At 37.3% G+C, this 20,044-nt stretch overlaps 1 protein-coding gene across 1 annotated transcript in view; it reads right to left on the bottom strand.

Annotated features, from left to right (window-relative positions):
- LOC130072340 (E3 ubiquitin-protein ligase TRIM39-like) overlaps window positions 1-14,321 on the bottom strand; it is a 45,087-nt gene extending 30,766 nt beyond the window's left edge. Inside the window, 6 exon segments of the mRNA XM_056237405.1 lie at window positions 6,165-6,743; window positions 6,863-6,903; window positions 8,697-8,830; window positions 11,250-11,483; window positions 13,331-13,426; window positions 13,736-14,321. Coding sequence (XP_056093380.1) covers window positions 6,165-6,743; window positions 6,863-6,903; window positions 8,697-8,830; window positions 11,250-11,483; window positions 13,331-13,426; window positions 13,736-14,293 — 1,642 coding nt within the window. The 5' untranslated portion in view covers window positions 14,294-14,321.
- Window positions 14,322-20,044: the final 5,723 nt, after the last annotated feature.

The following is a 20,044-nucleotide window of genomic DNA, read 5'->3' as shown; positions in this document are numbered from 1 at the left end:
TTGTTATATAAATTAAAAGTCGCTGTGATTCTGTGTTCCTCAGGAGCTGGAAGAGGTTTGAGTGTGTGTGACTGATGGACAGGATTCAGTGGAGCGTCAGAGATCAACTCTCTGAACACACACAGATCCAGAGACACACAGGACTCACTTTACTGATGCTCAGGAGAGAGTGTGTGTGTGTGTGTGTGTGTGTGTGTGTGTGTGTGTGACAGTCATGGATCCACCGATCAAACCTGCACAGAGTCTATGGGTTCAGACTGTAAAGCTGGAGAACAGTGAATGGGTAAGACATTCAGTGTTTAACAGCAGTTTAATTTCAGCTGTGACGTGTTCATGCACTGTATGCTTCAAAACATAAATTGTATTGCATTAAATATGATATTTAAAGAGTGAAGCTTCCAGAGAGTTGATATGGTCTTTGTCTGTCAGTGATGTGGAGAACCTTGCAACGCTAATGTAACCCTGCATAATTTAACAAATTAATTATAAAAGGGAATTAATTAATTTGAGTTGTTAAAATAACCAGAATTAGTAAAAAGTGTAAAAAAAAAAATCTAATCAAAAAGAAATGCATGTCAGTGTGATGATTGACATTTTTATGATTGTCCAATTACGGGGGTTTATGTTGAAGTCCCTCCCTGTTGAGTTGCTGTATGGGGGAAGCCATTTTCTTTCCTTTGCGTGACGAGCAGCAGAATAACTTTGTGTAAAAGTTAAGATCGTCAGAGAGGATCGAAAAGGAGACATTTACGTATATGATCTATTTTCCTTGGATTTGGTGAGTACACATTTTTAATTTTGTAAACTTTCATAAATGTGATTGTGTACTGATGTGTTAATTTGAGAGAGTGAAAAGGTATTTCTTTGTCAGTATGAAATGCTGATACGATCTGATGTTTAATGAGCAAAAAGTGATGTAATGGTAATGTGTATGAGTTTGTAATGTTCATATTTTGTTGTTGATCATATTGAGCGAGTGATTTTATGTTTAAGTTGCATAATGTTATCTAAGCTGTCGAATTACGATGGAAATGTAGCTGTTATATGTTAAACAGGATAAAAAGTGCTACTATTACTGTTAAACTAAAAGCTGTGAATTTAATGTGTGCTGTGAACTAAATGCTGCCTGTTGCACATGCAGGTCTTTATCCTACCCTGGAACTGCGTTCATTTCAGCGTTACGATCTAAGATGGCGACCCTTCCCAGCGAGATGAACGTTGATTGATGCGAGATTTGAGTTAAACCAACACCTGTGGAATTGGTAGGAAAGTTCTGATTGCCTGCTAGTTTTTTTTTTTCTAACCTGGACTGAGCTTTGTTTTGGAAAGACTGCTCTGCTCATAGTATTTTGTTTCCCTGCGCAAACAGATATTCTGTGGAACTATAGAATCACGATTTTTAGAATTTTCACGATTCTAAGGAACTTTGAATTCTCTGAACTGGATCAGTGAATCAAATCTTTTGAATCAAATTCTTCCAAACGAATTTGAAGTGAACTTTTCAAACTCAACCTTTTGAACTGAACAGTTCAAACGAGTCTTTTGAACTGATTATGTGAATTGTTTTCTTCTGAACTGTTGTTTTTGCATTTTGTTCATTTTTTTTTATGTTTTTAAATGTGATTTAGTGAACTGTCCAATTTTATAATTGTGAACATTTATCAATGTTTATGGGGTTGAATTTTATATTGAAGGTGTAGTATTCTAGGAATCTTTAGCTGTGTCCCAATGTGAAGGCTGCATCCTCCGAAGGCCGTATTTGAAGGCCGATTGGCCGCATTTGAAGGCCGATTGTGTCACAACGGCGCGACGAAGGATGTCCCAATTCAAAGGCTGCATCTTCGAAGGCCGCATTTAAAGGCCGATTGCATCACCGCGGCGAGATGAAGGCTGTCCCAATTCAATTCCGCATCATTTGAAGGCCGGTTGCGGTGCAACGAAGGCTACCCTGATTCAAAAGCGACGCCAAATGCACCCTTCGTTTCCCCGTGAAAGGAAGGATACATAAATGGATCCTTAGCGGCCTATCCTACCCTGATCCTACCCCATAAGTCATTGCGCGCCGGTGACGACAGCATTTTTAGTGCAGCATTTGGTGTGTAGCCTACAGTTCAAATTCAAATGTTGGTGTTCAACTTTGCATTTTAAAAATACAACAACCGTTCATTTTTCGTTTTGCAATTACGGGTTAAAAAATGAAAAACGAATGGATGCAAATTTACATGGACAAAAGATATGGTGGGGGGGGGGGGGTATGTATGGTTATTATACATATATTTTATGGTTGTACTCATAAAATTTCTTCTAGGTTGGCAGGTATGTAACCCCCTGGGGTCGGCCGTCGCGACGAGCTTGATTTTTAACTTATCAACAATTACTCCAATCATTCATTTAAATATAAAGATTTACTTTATTATTTAAACAGTGTTGTCCTTATTACACCTCCATAGTCAAACCTACTGGCCCATGGTTAATATTAGTAACAAGTGCAATATTATTTGACACGTGTGCTACACTTACACTGATGAGAGGTTTGTTCCCACCGTCTCCGGCTCTCAGAAGCTCCTGGACCCTCCCAGACCTCCTTCAGTTCCGGTGTGGGACCTTTCTACGGTTTTGGAAGCCATGAAAGGTGCCCCGTTCGAGCCAATACATTTGTCAGACATGAAGCATCTGTCTTTCAAAACGGTGTTTCTTTTGGCTCTCGCTTCAGTGAAGCGCATAGGGGACTTACAAGCGCTTTCAGTAAGCGCGTCATGTATGGAGTTTGGGCCTAATGACTCAAAAGTCATACTCAAACCAAGGCACGGGTACGTGCCCAAATCCCTCAACACACCGTTCAGGGCCCAGGTTATTTCCCTGGAGGAGGATGCGAGTCTCCTTTGCCCTGTCAGGGCACTGAGAGCTTATGTGTCCCGCTTCAGACAGACCGAGCAGCTCTTCGTTTTGTTTGGCGGACGCTCCAGGGGACTGGCCGCATCAAAACAGAGCCTATCCAGATGGATAGTCGATGCCATAGCACTGGCTTACACTTCTAAGGACCTGCAGTGTCCTTTGGGTGTCAGAGCGCACTCCGCGAGAGGCGTGGCCTTGTCGTGGGCGTGGTATAGTGGGGTTACCTTGCAAGATATCTGTACGGCCGCGGGCTGGGCCTCGCCGTCTACATTTATAAGATTTTATAACCTAGAGGTTCCCGCCTTACAAGCCAAGCTTCTGTCGGTATGGAATTCAGTGCTAATCTGCCCCGCTGTACCGGCCCAGATGCTGAGTTTTGCTAGTGCATCGCTCACTAAGCGATAAAACAGCTCCATGGGTGTTGAGTAACCCGTACTGTTACCCAGTTCAGGCTGAACACGTTCACCCTGTCTGTGTGAAACACTGTTAACATAACTAGCTCCTGTAGGATGCTATTTCATGGGGAATGATGCTTGCAGCCTCTCTTCTCCGACTCTCTGTGAGTCTATGGTGATTATGCACTACATGAGCCCCGGGCTTCTGCCCTTGGGACTTTAGTGTTGGATCCCTGTACGCACGGCGTTTTACACTGTGTTCCCCTAGCGTAAGATATTACGCAGTACGAGAGAACCTCTCGTAAGAGAACGTACTCGGTTACTAACGTAACCTCGGTTCTCTCTAGAGAGGGAACGAGTACTGCGTATCTTGCCGTGCATACAGTACACAGCTCTGGTTCGCTTCGGCGATGAAAACCAGTGTACCAGCCTTATTGAGCTATATTTATAGGGCGAGACCACGCCTTTTCTGGCGGGACGTGACGAAATGGGCGCGAAATGCCCCCATTGGATATGGTGTCACGCAGCGCCTCTCTCGATAGGCTGCTGTTGCAGCAGGGCAGCCAATGGGCGCGCGAGCCGTCCTGCCTATGTCTGCATGCTGCTGCACAGCGTTTTACATTAATTCAAAATTAAGGATAATTTTTGGCTTCAATATCTCGTGGAAAAGAGGTTTTCCCCTAGCGTAAGATATTACGCAGTACTCGTTCCCTCTTCTAGAACCGAGGTTACGTTAGTAACGGAGTACGTTTTCACTCATCCTTCCTTTCAATATTACGTTTTCTCTCTTGCAGGTTTAATTCGGCAGCGGTTAATGACAGTGATGTTGGACTGAAAACGGATCTGATAACCATCAACCCAGTCAGATTTGGTCAGTGCTCACACACACACACACACACACACACACACACACACACACACACACACACACACACACACACACACACACACACACACACACACACACATCATTCATAAAAACAGATTTAATTAACATTTTAATGAAGATATTTCAGATTCAGTTTGTTCAGGTATGAGTTTAAGATCTCAGATTCTAGTTTTTATTGAGTGCTATTTCTAAATAACATAATTCTAGCTACAGCTTTTTTCAAAAACACATTCATTGGTCATTACTGGTATTCCATATACTTAATTTCCAAGTGAAAATAATTCAGGTTCAATTAACTACATTCATACTGTATTTTAAATTTGTTAAAGTTGTATTCTGGGTAAATATATTTTATACTTTATGGGACATTGGGAAACAGATCTGTGCCATCTCGTGTCTCCAAACTATGTTTTGGATTACAGTAATAGTCCTAAAATAAGATAAATTTTCTTTATGCACGATGCATTTCTCTTTGTTTTTCCTTTTATTGATGAGGAGACGTGACCTGACATGTTAGTCCTGTTGTGTGTTTCTGATGACAGCAGGGTTTTACTACGGTATTTCTGCTCATTTATAAGCATTTAAAACAAGTATGTTAATAAATCTGTTCTTTATGTGTATATAAATTTTATTGTGTAAACTCGTTTATTTATCACATTAACAATATGGTCAATCTAGCAATTGTGAAGTAATGTGAGCAGTATTTTATTAATTTTATTTAATTGTTTTTTGTGTTTATTTAAAATTAGACACATCTGATATTATTTTAATCTTATATCTGTTATTATCCCTCTGGGGTCTACGGTGTTTTTGGGGTCCTTGAGATGTTTTGACATGCCCTGACATCTGTGCTTTTTTCAGTTGCTTATAAACATATTAATGGCAAAGGTGTCATTACACTATATTTAGCACAAACAGGGCTACCATAATATGTGTAATACATTGTAACAAGGTTAGGTGTTATGGGAAGAAGGAGGCGGGAACCGGCGAACAATCAAAACATTTAATAACAAAATGAAACAAATAGCCTACATAAACGAAAGTAAAGACGGCAGTGCTAGTCGGCATGGGGTACTTTCCATAAGATCATCTCTCAATGCAAATCAAATAATTCAAATCTATTATAAAACAAAACAAAAATGTTTTCTTTGAAAAAGAAATTGTCAAAATTTTGTTTGTTGTCAAAGTTTATTTTTAATTATTTTAAAAAGCCATTACTTTATTTGAAAAAATTAATAATTGTATTTTATTGACAAAATATTTGAGTTTGTCTTGTAAATTTTTTTTATTAGATCAGAAAACATTTTAATCTGTCATATGGTCATGTTACAATGGGGCATGTTGTCACATTTCACTTCCATTCTTTCGTGGTAAATCAAGAAAAAATATATACACTGTATTAATGAAACAAAACCACATAATTGTACTAGACGTGTCTAAATTAAAATAAAAAAATTAATTGTCTGAACCCCAAGTGGATTTACACAAACTGAGAAAGTCAGAAAGTGTTGGGTTGTGCCCCGCTCTATATCAGTTATAGAATTGAACTCTTGTTTTTATTCACATGAACCAAGAACCTCAACATTTCACCAGTAATTGAGTGTTAACAGCTGGAGAGAAGAGAGAGAAAACGGCTTCAGAAAGTTTGGTAGAAACTCTGGAAAGTAAGTTTGTAAATTTATAATTTTGTAGAATTTCACCATATAACATGAAAGCATATTATGTAAAATTTCATAGTAGATTTGAAAAGAAAAGTATTAATGTAAGACAAAAGAAATATATAGATGTGTAACAAATTAGCCCTTTACACGTATATAACACACAAATATTTCATTATAGTTGATTTTTAAGGGCCTGAATATACATTTATTTTTTTGAGCTTGTATCACATATTTATTTTCTTAATAGTTGTAAGTTAAAACTTATTGATTGTGGTTAGTGCAAATTCTTTTTTGGTTTTTATTTACATATTCTCAAAACAGCACATCCATAGTTAATCTTTTGAGATTTTATGTTATTTTGTTCGTTTCATCTGACAGGAGTGATGATCAGTGGGTTTGAGTTTTTACCTTCATCATTATCGCATGGGCTGAAAAATGGATAGAGTTTCTCAGGGAAAGTCTGAGCAGTGAAAGAGTAGAGATGAGATCTGGACTCCACGTCATAAAAAGAGACCAGACCCTCCTCATAATCCACAAACACACCAACCTTCTCAGGTTTCACTCTCAGAGATAAAGAGACAGGTGAATCATCACAAGCTTCATATTCATTCTCCCTCCTCAGAGCCACAGTCCAGACTCCATTCTTAGGTCTCAGTCTGATTGACTTCTTCCTGTTAATGGATTCTCTGATCACTCCTAAAGTCCACACAGTCTTTCCCTTCACCTGCACCTCATAGTAAAATCTCCCTGAACTGAATCCCTGCTTTGCCAGAACACAACCCACATCAAATCTGTTTGGGTTTTTTGGGACGTCCTGCTTAATGTCTCCACGACTGACTTGTTTTCCATCATCAGACAGGAGGAGATGTGGATACGCTGTATCAGGATCCAGAGTCACATCCACTGAGAGAGATCAGACATTATCAACTTCAGAACAAACATTTTCAGATACAGTATATAATACAGATTATAAACAATGTATTGTAAGTGTATTGAAGAAAATGGTGTCAGTCACACTGTACCTGCAAACTTCTGCACAAACTTCAACCCTGTGGACACAGATGACAATATAATGATGAATTATTTATAGCAGTAATTTCAGGTTAACAGTGAGTTTTATTTAGAGACACTATATTATTTAGTGCTTATTTAGTTTGTATACATTTTATTAATTTTTGTAAGTATAACATCAACCTGTCCAGGGACAGCATTTAGCATTTTTTGCTATAACCTGGCACATGACATCTCTTCTTTTTTAGACTAACTTTTTTTTTGTGCATTGTCCCTGATCAAATAAAGAAATAAACTAAACTTTGCACATGGCTGGAAATGGAGAGTAAATATTAGGGGTGTAACGATTCATTCGTTTTCTCGATGCATCGATTACAAATCCTGACGATGCATATCGATCTTGAAACATGTATTTCGAATCGTGAATCGTTTATTTCGGTCAATATTCGATTTAAAATGCTAAGAATCGAATAATTTGCGATTCTATATAGATTCAGTGCTTTAAAACATATAAACATTAAATGACTACATGCGCGAATTAATGAGGCGTTGTGCGGCGTCATTTCGCGTCCTCACAGCTCTCACATACTCGCTGCACTCTTACCATCTTTCACTGGATTCCGCTCGCGCTCGGTCCCATATAGCTCTCATCTACAGATTTTTGAGCAGTCCGTGTTTGAGCTCTCCTCAGGACAGCCACTGGTGTTCACATGAGCAGATGACAGCTCTCTATCGAGAAAGCAAGCCATTGATAAAGCTGCCATATCATTGCGCGGTCACTGCTATGAAACAACGCGTTCGTTGCGTGGAAACGTCACCGTTATTTTCTTTAAGAAAAGATACTGAAGTTTTACGGAAATGGGTCAAATAATGCAACAAAGTTTGTTTCTAGAAGAAAATAGCGTCACAGTCCAGCTTAAGTAACGTTCAGAAATGGTTCATTTTTGTTGTAAAAAGTTATTAATTTAGTTAATTTATATCGAGCCGCTCTGGAGAAAACCGTGATGTCATCGTCCAGCTCAGTTCAGTTCTCATATAATGGTGTCAATGCAGGAGATCAATAATATTGTTGAATATTAAATGTTATATTTAATTAATAATTAAATGTCCCCAACTAAGCAAGCCAAAAGCCAAAGGCGACAGTGGCGATGAACCAAAACTCCATCAGTGACAGAATGGAGAGAGAAAAGCCTTTGGAGAAACCAGACTCACTGTCAAATACAACACAAGTCCAATTCAAACACGTCATTTCCGTTCACTAAAAATCACACACTTTTGAGAGTCAACTTAAATTAAAAAAGCACATCTCACAAAGAAAATATTACATTCATTGTGTCATATATATTAAATAATTTAGGAGATTTTACATTATTTATTCAGGTAGATTTAATTAAAGAAATCAAGCCTTAAAAACTACTCAAAAATATCAAGCGTAATATTTTTACCGTCATTTTTTTAAAATAGCATGTAACAAATTTTACAGTGATGTGTCTTAGTGTTTCTTCATGAATAGTTACATCATAGTTACATCATATCACTTACATATCTCTAAAGTAAGTTAAATTAATATTGCAATAACTGGTTATGGCATCAGATAAGTTTGGTTTAGGGTTTAACCCTAACCCTAAACTTTACATAGAGTACGTTTAGTTAGTGATTTTATCATAACAGTCTAATGCTAAGTTATGATTATATTTTTCAAACAGTGTGATCTTTTGCAGACTGAGATAAAATAATTGTGGTGATCATCAACTTTTTATTCAACCCATAATATTCCTTGAAAATTGTAATTTCTAAGGTAATAACAAAAATCTATACACTGCATCTGAGATTCACATACCAGTTTGACTGAGTGTTTCATTGAGAGTTTTCTTCAGTTCAGTCAGAGCTATGAACAGAGAGTTCACATTCACACCAGAGTCAATCCTGATCTCAGTCCAGTTCTTGGTGTGTGGACGAGTGTGCAGGGATGAGCACATCTACAGCAGGAGAGAGAGAACACTGTTAAATATGATCATTATTTTTAAAGCAGTAAATTCAATGTTTTTATACAGGGTTTTCGTTGTTTTCTTCCTTTCACTCAGTTCAATCAGAATGATTACATGAAAAATACAATGTTCTGTCAATGCAAGTGAATTGACAGCATTGTTTGGTAAATGTCTCAGTGTGATTGGTGCAATGGTCTCATGTCCAGAGAAGTTAGAGAGTTTAGAAATACTTTGTGTTGGAGCCATTTTAATGCAATTATTATATATTTGTCCATTGGGGGCGCTCTGACATTTGTATATTAGTTGCACAGGGGTAATTAGACAACAGGTGTATTGGTAGTTGGGAAGCACACCGTTTTTTGACCGTGTTAAGCCATGTACTACGTGGAATACCATGCTGACCGTGCCTATAAGATTGTTATGTGTTGGATTGAGTTTAATGGTGTTTAACCATGCTTCACTGATAAAGAGTGATGTTCAAGGACATATGGACAATGTTCATGCGCTGTATCTGCAAGGTATGGATTTAACATTAGTATGCTTTGAACTACAAAGAATGAGACACACAAGAAGCTAATCGGAAGGAACGTTGATCAATTAGAGCACAAGAAATTTAAGACATTGTTTGCATCTTACATCTGTGTTCATCGAGTTTATACACGTTCATTTTCTGCTCATTCCTATTACCAATACCACAACGGCTTAATGGAAAGCTGTTACACTTTGCTTACTGTGGAGGGAGAGCCTTTACCAGGGTCTTTCATGCAAATGACCTTCTGTCCTCAATAAGGTCTAAACTACCCAAGTCTGGGATCTTGATTAATGCAAATTCCAATCGTTAGTTTGTGCCTCCATTTGGAGGATGTTTTGTCTTGTTCTGAGTATTTAAAGAAATTTTGTAAAAGGCTCAGGGTGATTCTGTATCTGATCAGCTCGTAATGTTGAAGCTCTTCCAGACACTCAGCATTATGTATCTTTCAGATCTCAGGTATGCATATTTTACTGTTTATTTCTGAGCATTTTGTTTTGTATTGATTATCTTCGACATAATTATGTAATTGGCATTATAGATTTACCTGATTTACCTGAGATTATTGAATCTAGTAGATTATGTTATATCCATGTTTCTGCTAATCTGTGTCCAGGCTTGAGTTTTACTAGATCTCAGGTTAGACTGAGCATGAAGCACATCAGGCGAGATGTCTGAAGAACTGCTTGATTTTAGTTAAGTTGTTATATAGTTGCATTCACTATAGGAGGCTAGACAAAAATGCAATTTAAATAATAGCAAGCATGAGGTGGCATTACTTTATAGTATTAGCCATAACCTCTGGTTATTGTTTGAGCTTTAACTAAGTTGTTATATAGCCAAACGGATTTACTTTTTAAATAATGGCAAGCATGGACGGCCTATTAAATATTATTAGTCATAACCTCTGCTCTGACTAATAATCAGACTGGCGAGTTTGTGACCGTGAGATTCACATTAACGGCCGGCGTGAGCCTCTGAGCAACATTGGAATCCAAATGAACAAGTACAATCTAAAGTAAAGAGTTAAACAGAATAATATAATATCTAGATAAATATAAGTTACCAATAATCCATTGGCATTCCAACATAAATTTAAGGTCAAGATAAAATTGAGTCAGATAAAAGTGTAATTGAAATTAATTCACTTAAAGCACTGAAAATACAGAACACACAGGAGACCTTCAGACACACCACTGGACACCGGCGTTGGGTCAATTTGATGGATCTTAAAGGTCCCGTTCTTTGCGATTTCCATTTTTCAAACTTTAGTTAGTGTGTAATGTTGCTGTTAGAGCATACATAATACCTGTAAAATTATAAAGCTCAAAGTTCAATGCCTAGCGATATATTTTATTTAACAGAAGTCCCCTTTCAAAGCCTACAGCGAACGGCCGGTTTGGACTACATCCCTCTACTTCCTTTTTTAATGACGTAACTGGAACAGTTTTTTGACTAATCTCCGCCCACAGGAATACACAAAAAGGGGGCGTGGTCTTGTTGCGCTCCCACGGAGAAGAAGCACTTCAGCTGCGCATGCATCTCCAATTTATGGTAAGAGGCGTGACCTTTCCGGGCAACGTGCGATAAGCTGCTGTCCAATCACAACACAGGAACCGCTGGCACAATCAGAACGCGTTACGTATTTCTGAAGGAGGGACTTCATAGAACAAGGAAGTTATCGGGCCGTTTTTTGGACAGTGAAAACAGCGGTATACAGATAAGTAAATTGTGTGAAAAATACTGTGTTTTTTTACACGCGAAACATGAACACATGTTATATTGCACACTGTAAACACAATCAAAGCTTCAAAAAAAACCTGAAGAACGGGACCTTTAAAGACATGATGTACATATTGACTGAGACAGATGTTGACAGACCTGTATGAGATGGAGATGATCTTCAGTGTGTGAGAGCTGCTCCAGCTCAGTGTTTCTCCTCTTCAGCTCAGTGATTTCCTGATGTATCTCTTTAATGAGATCTTCAGCCTGTTTCTCTGCTGCTTTCTGCTGTTCCTCCATCATCTTCATCAGATCAGACTGACATCTCTCAATGGAGCGGATCAGATCAGTGAAGAGCTCAACACTGGAGGATTTCTCTTCCTCTTTGTTTCTCTGATGAATGAGAACAGTTATGTTTGTTAATCTATTGCATATTCACATATTATTTACGGGATAGTTCACCCCAAAATGAAAACTCTATCATCTTTAATTAACCTTATGTCACTTAAAATGTTTTGCATGCTGCTCTTGAGGACCAGCTGTTGAAGCACTCCTATATAACTCCATACAACAGATTTGTGCTCTATGGGAAAAAAACATCATGTGTGTTTGGAGCAACATGATGTCACCGTTAAGTTCTGTTAGTTTCTGTTGTCATGGATTCTCAGTTTGCTTTCATTGCTTTCACACGTGTTCCTTGTTCTCATTTGCATGTATTGTATTAAACTTTATTTTCCGCCACTCATCAGTTGGACATTAACTAATCATCACTAGGGCTGGACCAGAATATTCGTTCGGTGGGTTGGTATTCGATTTGAAAATTTGACATTCGAATATTCAGGGTTTTTTTTTTTTTTTTTTTTTGCACACCCCGCGAAACGGTTCTTGAATAAGGCTGGCGACACACTGGCTGCATGGCGTGAGTGTCATGTACGTTTTTATTTCAGCTCCCATGTTAACAGGTTGGAGTTTGCACACTGCCTGTGTGAAACGCGCGGCTCGAGCCACGCGGAAAATGCGTGCATGCTAGAAATAGAACCGACGCCTAACTGCAACGGGAGTGTTCTCTGGCTAGAGCGCAGAACAGCGGAGTTTGTATGGACCAAAGTGCATGCCTATGAGCTTGTGTTTTTGGTTAAGCTGCGTTGCTTTGACATTGTGGAAAATAGAATAGAACAAAATGTATTAGCCTTTTACCCGTTATTATCAATCTAAATTAATCTCGTTTTTAATTTAACTTAATTTCGTTTTTTTTAATTTAAATTTAGTTTTTTTTTCTTTATTTCAATTTCGTTTTTTCTTTATTTAAGTTTCGTTTTTCTTTATTTAAATTTCGTTTTTTCTTTATTTAAGTTTGTTTTTCTTTATTTAAATTTCGTTTTTTCTTTATTTAAATTTCGTTTTTCCTTTTTTAAATTAAAAATTTTCTTTATTTAAATTTCGTTTTTCCTTATTTAAATCTACCCTTTACTGTGTCAGTAATTTGTTAGTCAGAAAAATATTAGACTACCTTAAAAGTATTGCTTAATTTAACAGACCTGTGTGTGTGCGTTCTCGGAGCATAAACCCTGCCCGCGTGAGGTGCGCTGCTTCCCACTCGCGCTGTTCTGTAGCTTGCTAAAAGTTTATTAATTCTGAATGTGTCGCGTCTCGCGTGTCCTGCACTCCCTTGTGAAGTCGGTTGGATGAACGGTTCTCGAAATAATCAAAATGCAAACAGACAGACACAGAGATTTCTGCCTTTATTAGCCTAGTGAGAAGAATATGTTCAGCCCCCTCTCTCCGAAGCTTCGAATATTCGATGTTCATTACTACCGAAGCTTCGACGCTCAAAAAAATGGTATTCGGACCAGCCCTAATCATCACAGCGGTTCATCTTTTAGTTAATCATCTCTGTATATTTAAGTTTCTTCCTTGGTTCTGTTCATTTGTCGGTTATTATTTGTGCGCAGCACACTCTCGCATATTGGCTTTTTATTCAGAGTATTATATTAAATCTTATGTTTTTGAATCGTTGTCTTCATATTCTATCAAACTAAGCATTACACATGAGGGTTACTAGATGATTGTATCACTCACAATTTAATTCAATGCCTTTATGAATTAGATTTAAATATTATGATGCATATAATTTTTTGAAGGTATTTTTTAGCTAGGATAGTTAGAGAGTGAACAGAAAGTGAAAGGGGGATCGGACACCATGAGTCAGGATATGAACTCGGGTTGATCGAAGCACAAACCTTTCTCAGCTCTACTGAGTGCTGGATCTCTTGAATCTTCTTCATTCTGTCCTGGATCATCTGATGAACGTCTGTCTGTGTCTGAACCAGCTGATTCTACATACAGAGAAAAACATAGACACATTTATCACTGAATATAGCTTCCCATCTTCTGATGATCTTATTTGAATCTCTCTTTTTAAACCATTTAAAGACCATTTGAATTCAAAATGATAGTTTTGAATCTTTTAGTCCATCTGACAGTTTTTAAGGGTATCAAAATCATCTTTTATCAGATGTAATGAAAGACTATTGGATTTGTCTGTTTAAAAGGAAAAAAGGGGACAGGTTCTTCAACATGTCAAGACACAGGAAAGACATCTGCATTTCACAGCATGTTTAAAGTGCTTTGTTTGTAACTCTCACCTTCTTATTTCGACTCTCCTCCTCTATAGGAACAATCGTGTGAGTCCTGTGTTCTCCTTCAGTGCAGCAGGACATACAAATACACGTCTGATGATCTCTACAGAACATCTCCAGAGGTCTCTTGTGTTTCTGGCATATATAATCCTCCAGATTTTCCACAGCATTGATCAGTGTGTGTTTCTTTAGACTTGGGACACTGAGATGAGGCTTCAGATGAGAGTCACAGTAAGAGCCTGGACACGTCAGGCAGGTCTTCACAGCTTTCTGCTTTCTATCATCACAGAAGTCACAGAACACCTCAGATCCTCCTAGATTGAGCTTCTCCTTAAAGTGTTGCACAACTTCTCTGAATGTTGTATTAATCTTGAGATCAGGTGTTTTGCTGAAATTTTCGTTACAGAGTGGACAGAAGCAGGTCTGTGTGTTCGTCCAGCTCTTGATCAAGCAGGTTCTGCAGAAGTTGTGTCCACATGGAGTGGTGACTGGATCAGTGAACACTTCCAGACAGATGGAGCACTGGAGCTCCTCATTTAGTGATGGACCACTGGAGGATGCCATGGCTGACAAAACAATGACAATATATCATCTACATTATATCATCATCTCAGAGAGCAATTTTGATAATACTAATACTCAAATGTATTTCTCCACTGACGGCCCTTCAACATTAACTTTATATATCCTGACAACATATTTATTTTTCCAAGTGACATGCAAATCACAAATATTTCACTGTATCTGTCTGCTGCTTTTGACATCCACAGCTCATGCAGCAATAGTTAAGAAAAGTGTTTAGGACTGTGTGAACTCTCTTTCCAATTCAGCTCCAGTTATGTGTGGAGTTGTAGTATTTCAACTCCAAATATAACATTATATTATTTTGTTGGCTTTATGGGTGTTTTGTATAACATAAAAAATGAACAAAGATATGAACATGAATTAATTTGAATCTCAGATTTTTGAAGGGGAAATGTACAAGTTAGACCAAGACTGATACGAATTTATCTGCTGAAGTGCTGTCATACCTGTGGTTGCGTAGCCTAGAGTTGTTAGTTGTTACACTGTAAAAAGTGATAAGTTGACTTTACTTAAAATAAATTGAGGAAACCCATTGCCTTAAAATGAATAAGTACATAAACGTCGTGCTTAAAGAAATTAAGTTGTGGAATTGTCAAATTCACATAACTTATTTTTTTCAATTAAGCATCACGTTTATTTACTTAATAATTTTAAGGCAACAGCTTACTAATTTTTTTAAGTAAGTGAACTGAACACTTTTTACAGTGAAGTGATGGTCGATCATAAACGATTAGTTCATTTTGAACTACAACTACTAACTAACTCTAGCCCAGATAGCATGGTGACATTGATACAATGTTGAGTTTTGATCTAAACCATCATTTTGGTTGAGATTGACATTTCAATGTTTAAAGTGTGCTGGATCAGCATTGACATTTTGATGAAAGCCAACAACACACATGGGTGGAGACAGTGACATTAACTAACAGTGATTTGTAGTTGATGAGCACAAGATCATTCATGCGTATCTCTGCAGAACACTAGTGGGTGTTTCTCGATCAGTGGGGCGTTTTCAATGGGTGACAAACCACAAACCACCACGCTATTTTCAACCGCTTTAACCGATTTGCTGTAATCCACTGTGGGCTTGGTTTAGGGGTGGGCCTTCATGATTTTAGCAAGTCTGTTGAAAAATGGTTGAAAAACATTTACCTGTATTGTAGTTTGAAATTGGCCACTGATTGGTAAACGCCCATTTTGTCTTTGCATGTGCACTTTTCTATAGTCTAATGCTTCCTCATTAGAGAGAAAACAGGTGCATCCTATACAGAAGTCTTGTTTGTTGAATCACCTGACATACATGACTTCTCTAGAACAGTTTCAAACAATGGTGCATCTACCTTATTTCTCTGTTCCTTTGTTTTGCATGCTTATTTGCGTTTGATTTGTGTTGTTACTCACTGTAATTAAATTACAAAAGTTATTAAAGTGTTTGAATAAAGCATCTATTTTTCTACATTCTTAAAAAATGCATCTTGCTTTAGTAAAGTTTATTAGGAATTTCCTGAATAAAGTTATGTCATTTAACAGATTTCTTAAGGTGCAAGAGACATGAACATGAGCAAGAATGTTAACATAGCCCATGTCTTGTCTCGGTCAGTGCTTGCATGTAAACACATTGCTCCTTTAGTAGGAGTGAAGGCAGATGAAGATGGACAATTAAAAAAGCACCCTCCTGATAATGCTGACATTGATCATACATTGAGTTGTTGTCGACAGCATAATTACCTGACCTGGGACTTGATGATATCCTGTATCTTATCACTGCTTAATCAGGTAATCATTCATATTCCTGAATCTGTATTAAATTTGAGAAATAACTGATTTCCATTCAGTTTAGCTTGTTTCCACTGAAACACAATAACAAAAAAACATCTAGTGTTTATTAAGAAACTGACTGACATTTTGTGATATTTAAAGAGATTGGGGTCTACATAAGGTGAATATGCAGCTTTAAAGAGATAGTTCAGCCTGAAATTAAAATTATGTCATCATTTATTTACCCTCAAGTTGTTCCAAACCTGTATGAATGTCTTTCTTCTGCTGCACACAAAAGAAGAGTGAATAATGTCGGTAACATGATGTTAGCCATTGACTTCCATGGTAATTATTTCCTACTATGGAAATCAATGGCCACCGTCAACTTTCTGGTTACCGACATTCTTTAAAATATCTCATTTTGTGTTCAAAAGAAGAAAGAAACTCATACAGGTTTGGAACAACTTGAGGGTGAGTAAATGATTACAGAATTTTCATTTCGGGCTGAACTATCTCTTTAAATAAATTTTCATTGAAAAAATCTAAGATTTTTTTTTTTTTCTACAAGATAAAAGTGTTATTTGAATGCTGTAGTTTCACAGAAAATGAACTGAGATGTAGTTAATGGCTATAGCTCAGAGGTGTTTGTTCCTCTTAATGAAGAGTTTAGCTCCAGCACCTGGGAGTGTTCATTGATCTGATGACCTTGATTAACTGCCTCAGGTGTGTTTAATTAGGGCTGGAGATAAATCCGACACCCCTGCTAGTGTTTTCTTTTGATATTAAAGCATAGAAATAAATAAACAGAATTTTACGATACTATAATCGTAGTTAGAATATTTTGTTTTCAGTGACTTAAAAAAAAAAAAAGTGAATCATATTGTGTTTAGTATATTAACATTATTGAATGTGACTGTATGTATGACAACTGAGGCCATGTCCACACGGACACGGGTATTTTTATAACCGGAGTTTTTCCTACAGCGTTTTAAAAAAAAATCCCGTCCACACATGCTCGGTCTCCGTCTACATGAAAACGTAAAAACACACAATCAAGCGCGGTCAAGAGCATGCCACGCCAGCAGGCGGCGATATAAACCTTAACCCTAAAGCCACGTTGGCCAATCAGAAGCGCAAATCTGATGTCAAACACAGCTGATAACGGCGCACACTCTGACGTCGCAAGGCAAAAACCCCGGTTTCACTGTCTACACGCATAGACAGTATAAGAAATGGACAGAGCGATCTCATTGGAACTCAGTTGAGACATTTGAAGCCCACTTTTAGCGATTTTTGAGAACTTCCGTTCCTGACGCGCAGACTCAAACCGACTCAAACTAAGCTTGATGACGTGAGCAACCTGTCTGACAGACGTAAATCTTCTAGTAGCTGTGCGTGAAAATTGCCAACGTTAATCTTGCAGAGACGGGGAACTTGAGCAAAGAGTCCTTTATCGTGAGTGAGCAGGAGTAAGTATTCCGTTGCTTTTATGGACTCATTATCTATGGGCTTCTCTCTTGACGGGACGTCCCCCCGATCGCCTGCGAGCTTCTCCTCCTGTCTGTACGGTAATTTCTGTACAGCGCGACAGAGAGTCGAGTGGTTATGACGCAATCGTTAGCCTATTTTTACTAAAACTGTTTCTACGGGGCCATAATGTAACATAGAAGGTAATGGAGCCCTTTATACATTGTCGTGTTTCTTTAGAAATAAATAATGGACAAATGGAGTCTTTAAACGCCTCAGATGTAAAGTTATTCGCTGTCAAAGTGACGCCAAAATGAATAGGAGTCAATGGAAATGCTAACGCAAGTGAAGTTCTGCTACAACATGGCGGCACCCGGCCGGCTTCAACTTCCGGTCGATGGATTACCCCCTTGTCTACACGACAACACTGTAACCGGCGTTTCTGAAAATCCTCACCCTGGCAGGGGTTTTCAAAAATGTTAGGTTTCAGTGCGTTTTCGTGTGGACGAACGGCCGAACCGCGTAAAAAAAGTCACGGTTATAAAAATACCCGTGTCCGTGTGGACAGGGCCTGAATTGATTCGTTCTTGAGTAACATCATGCTTTCTTTTTCAGATTCCAGAGAACTCAAAGGAAAAGAGGCAGAATCTGATGATGCAAGACAGATTTTTAAAAACCTGAACCGCTGGACCTGTAGTTATGATGACATCAGACTTCTGAAGCCAATTTTATTTTTAAAGGTTGAAATGCTTTTGTCCTATTTCTCCCCCTTTCTTAAAAAAAAATGATATTTTAATATATTTGTTGTCATTGATTGATTGAATAAAATAAATTGACTCAACTGCTGGAAAGGTGTCATTTATATTTGAAAAGGTTTTCGACAAATTTTGAAATGGTCAGGAAATGATTTGTTGACGCACCATTGAAGTGTGATTGAAATATTAATGTTGTTTCAACATTAATTGGTACATCAGATGGCAACATTGTTTGACATTCCTTTTCAGTCTTTCAACAAAATGTATTTAGAATCAACATCACATTGTAACATTGATCAAACCATATTACAAAGATTATTTTTTGTTAATTTCAGAGTTAATTCAACAGCAGTGATGTAGATTCAACATCATAGTGTAACGTTGATTCAACAATATTACCATTGATTAGTTTTGTTAATTTCAATATTGATTCAGCATCAGTGATATAGAATCAATCATAGTGTAACGTTGATTCAACAATATTACCATTGATTAGTTTTGTTAATTTCAATATTGATTCAGCATCAGTGATATAGAATCAATCATAGTGTAACGTTGATTCAACAATATTACCATTGAGTATTTTTGTTAATTTCAATATTGATTCAACAGCAGTGATGTATAATCAATCATAGTGTAACGTTGATTCAATAGCATTACCATTGATTTTTTGTTCAACATAGTTTCAACATTAACTGAGGGTGCAAAAGTGATGTTGATAAAATATCACTTTGTAATATTGAATCAATACTATTACCGTTGATTTTTGGTTGAATTCCCAACATTATTTCAACATTAACTGAGGGTGCAAGAGTGATACTAAAGCAACATTACTTTGTAACGTTAATTCAATGCAATTAGCGTTGACGCATCAACACTGAGTCAACATTGTTTCAATGATTACATGCTATCTGGGAGGCTACGCAACCACGGGTATGACAGCACTTCAGCAGTTCAATTCTAATCATCTCTTGTAAACTGGTCTAACTTGTACATTTCCACTTCAAAAACCTGAGATTCAAATAAATTCATGGTCATATCCTTGTTCATCTTTTATTTTATACAAACAGTTGAAATAATACAGTGAGCCTGCTAATTATAAATTATTTTAATTTAGTTAAACTAGTAAACACTGTTTATATCAAAATCAAAATACTTGATATTAATTTATGTCCCGTCGAAAAACAAAGTAGCCTACTAAAAATAGACACCTGTCTTTAAAATTGATCCTTCAAGGTTCGTTTTGTATATGAAAGACAACACAGCAAGAAAGGGTGGGAGTTGTTTCTGAAGTCTTTTAGTTGTGACATAACAGCAGAAATCAAACTTTACTTTACAACCAGAATGACATACTAATTAAAAAATATTCAGATAGTATTTCAGAGTTTAAAACTTTTGAACAAGCTCTTACATTTTCATCACTTACCTTTGAGTGAATATCAGCTGTGATCACCACCTTGAGCTTCCGTGAGTCTGAATAAAGTTGTTTGAAGAGGCTTTCAGTTCATCTGTTTTATTTAGTTTCACGTCACTGAATTCTTTCACTCTCCTGCAGTTATGTCATAGCTCCGCCCACATCATAAATATTGTAAAGTTTCTAATTCATCCCTGCTAAGTGTGCAAACACTTTAAAGTGTTTTTAAAGGAAACGTTTAACGACCTTTAACGAACACATTAACAAAAATCTTTCAGTTTTCATACAAATCAACCCCTGCATTTAACATATTTTCAGTTGCCAGGACAACCACTG

This window comes from Rhinichthys klamathensis, unplaced genomic scaffold (assembly GCF_029890125.1).
Source record: "Rhinichthys klamathensis goyatoka isolate OS25496 unplaced genomic scaffold, OSU_Roscu_1.1 h1tg000486l_1, whole genome shotgun sequence".
Taxonomy (NCBI): domain Eukaryota; kingdom Metazoa; phylum Chordata; class Actinopteri; order Cypriniformes; family Leuciscidae; genus Rhinichthys; species Rhinichthys klamathensis.
This window is presented reverse-complemented; position numbering and strand designations above follow the sequence as displayed.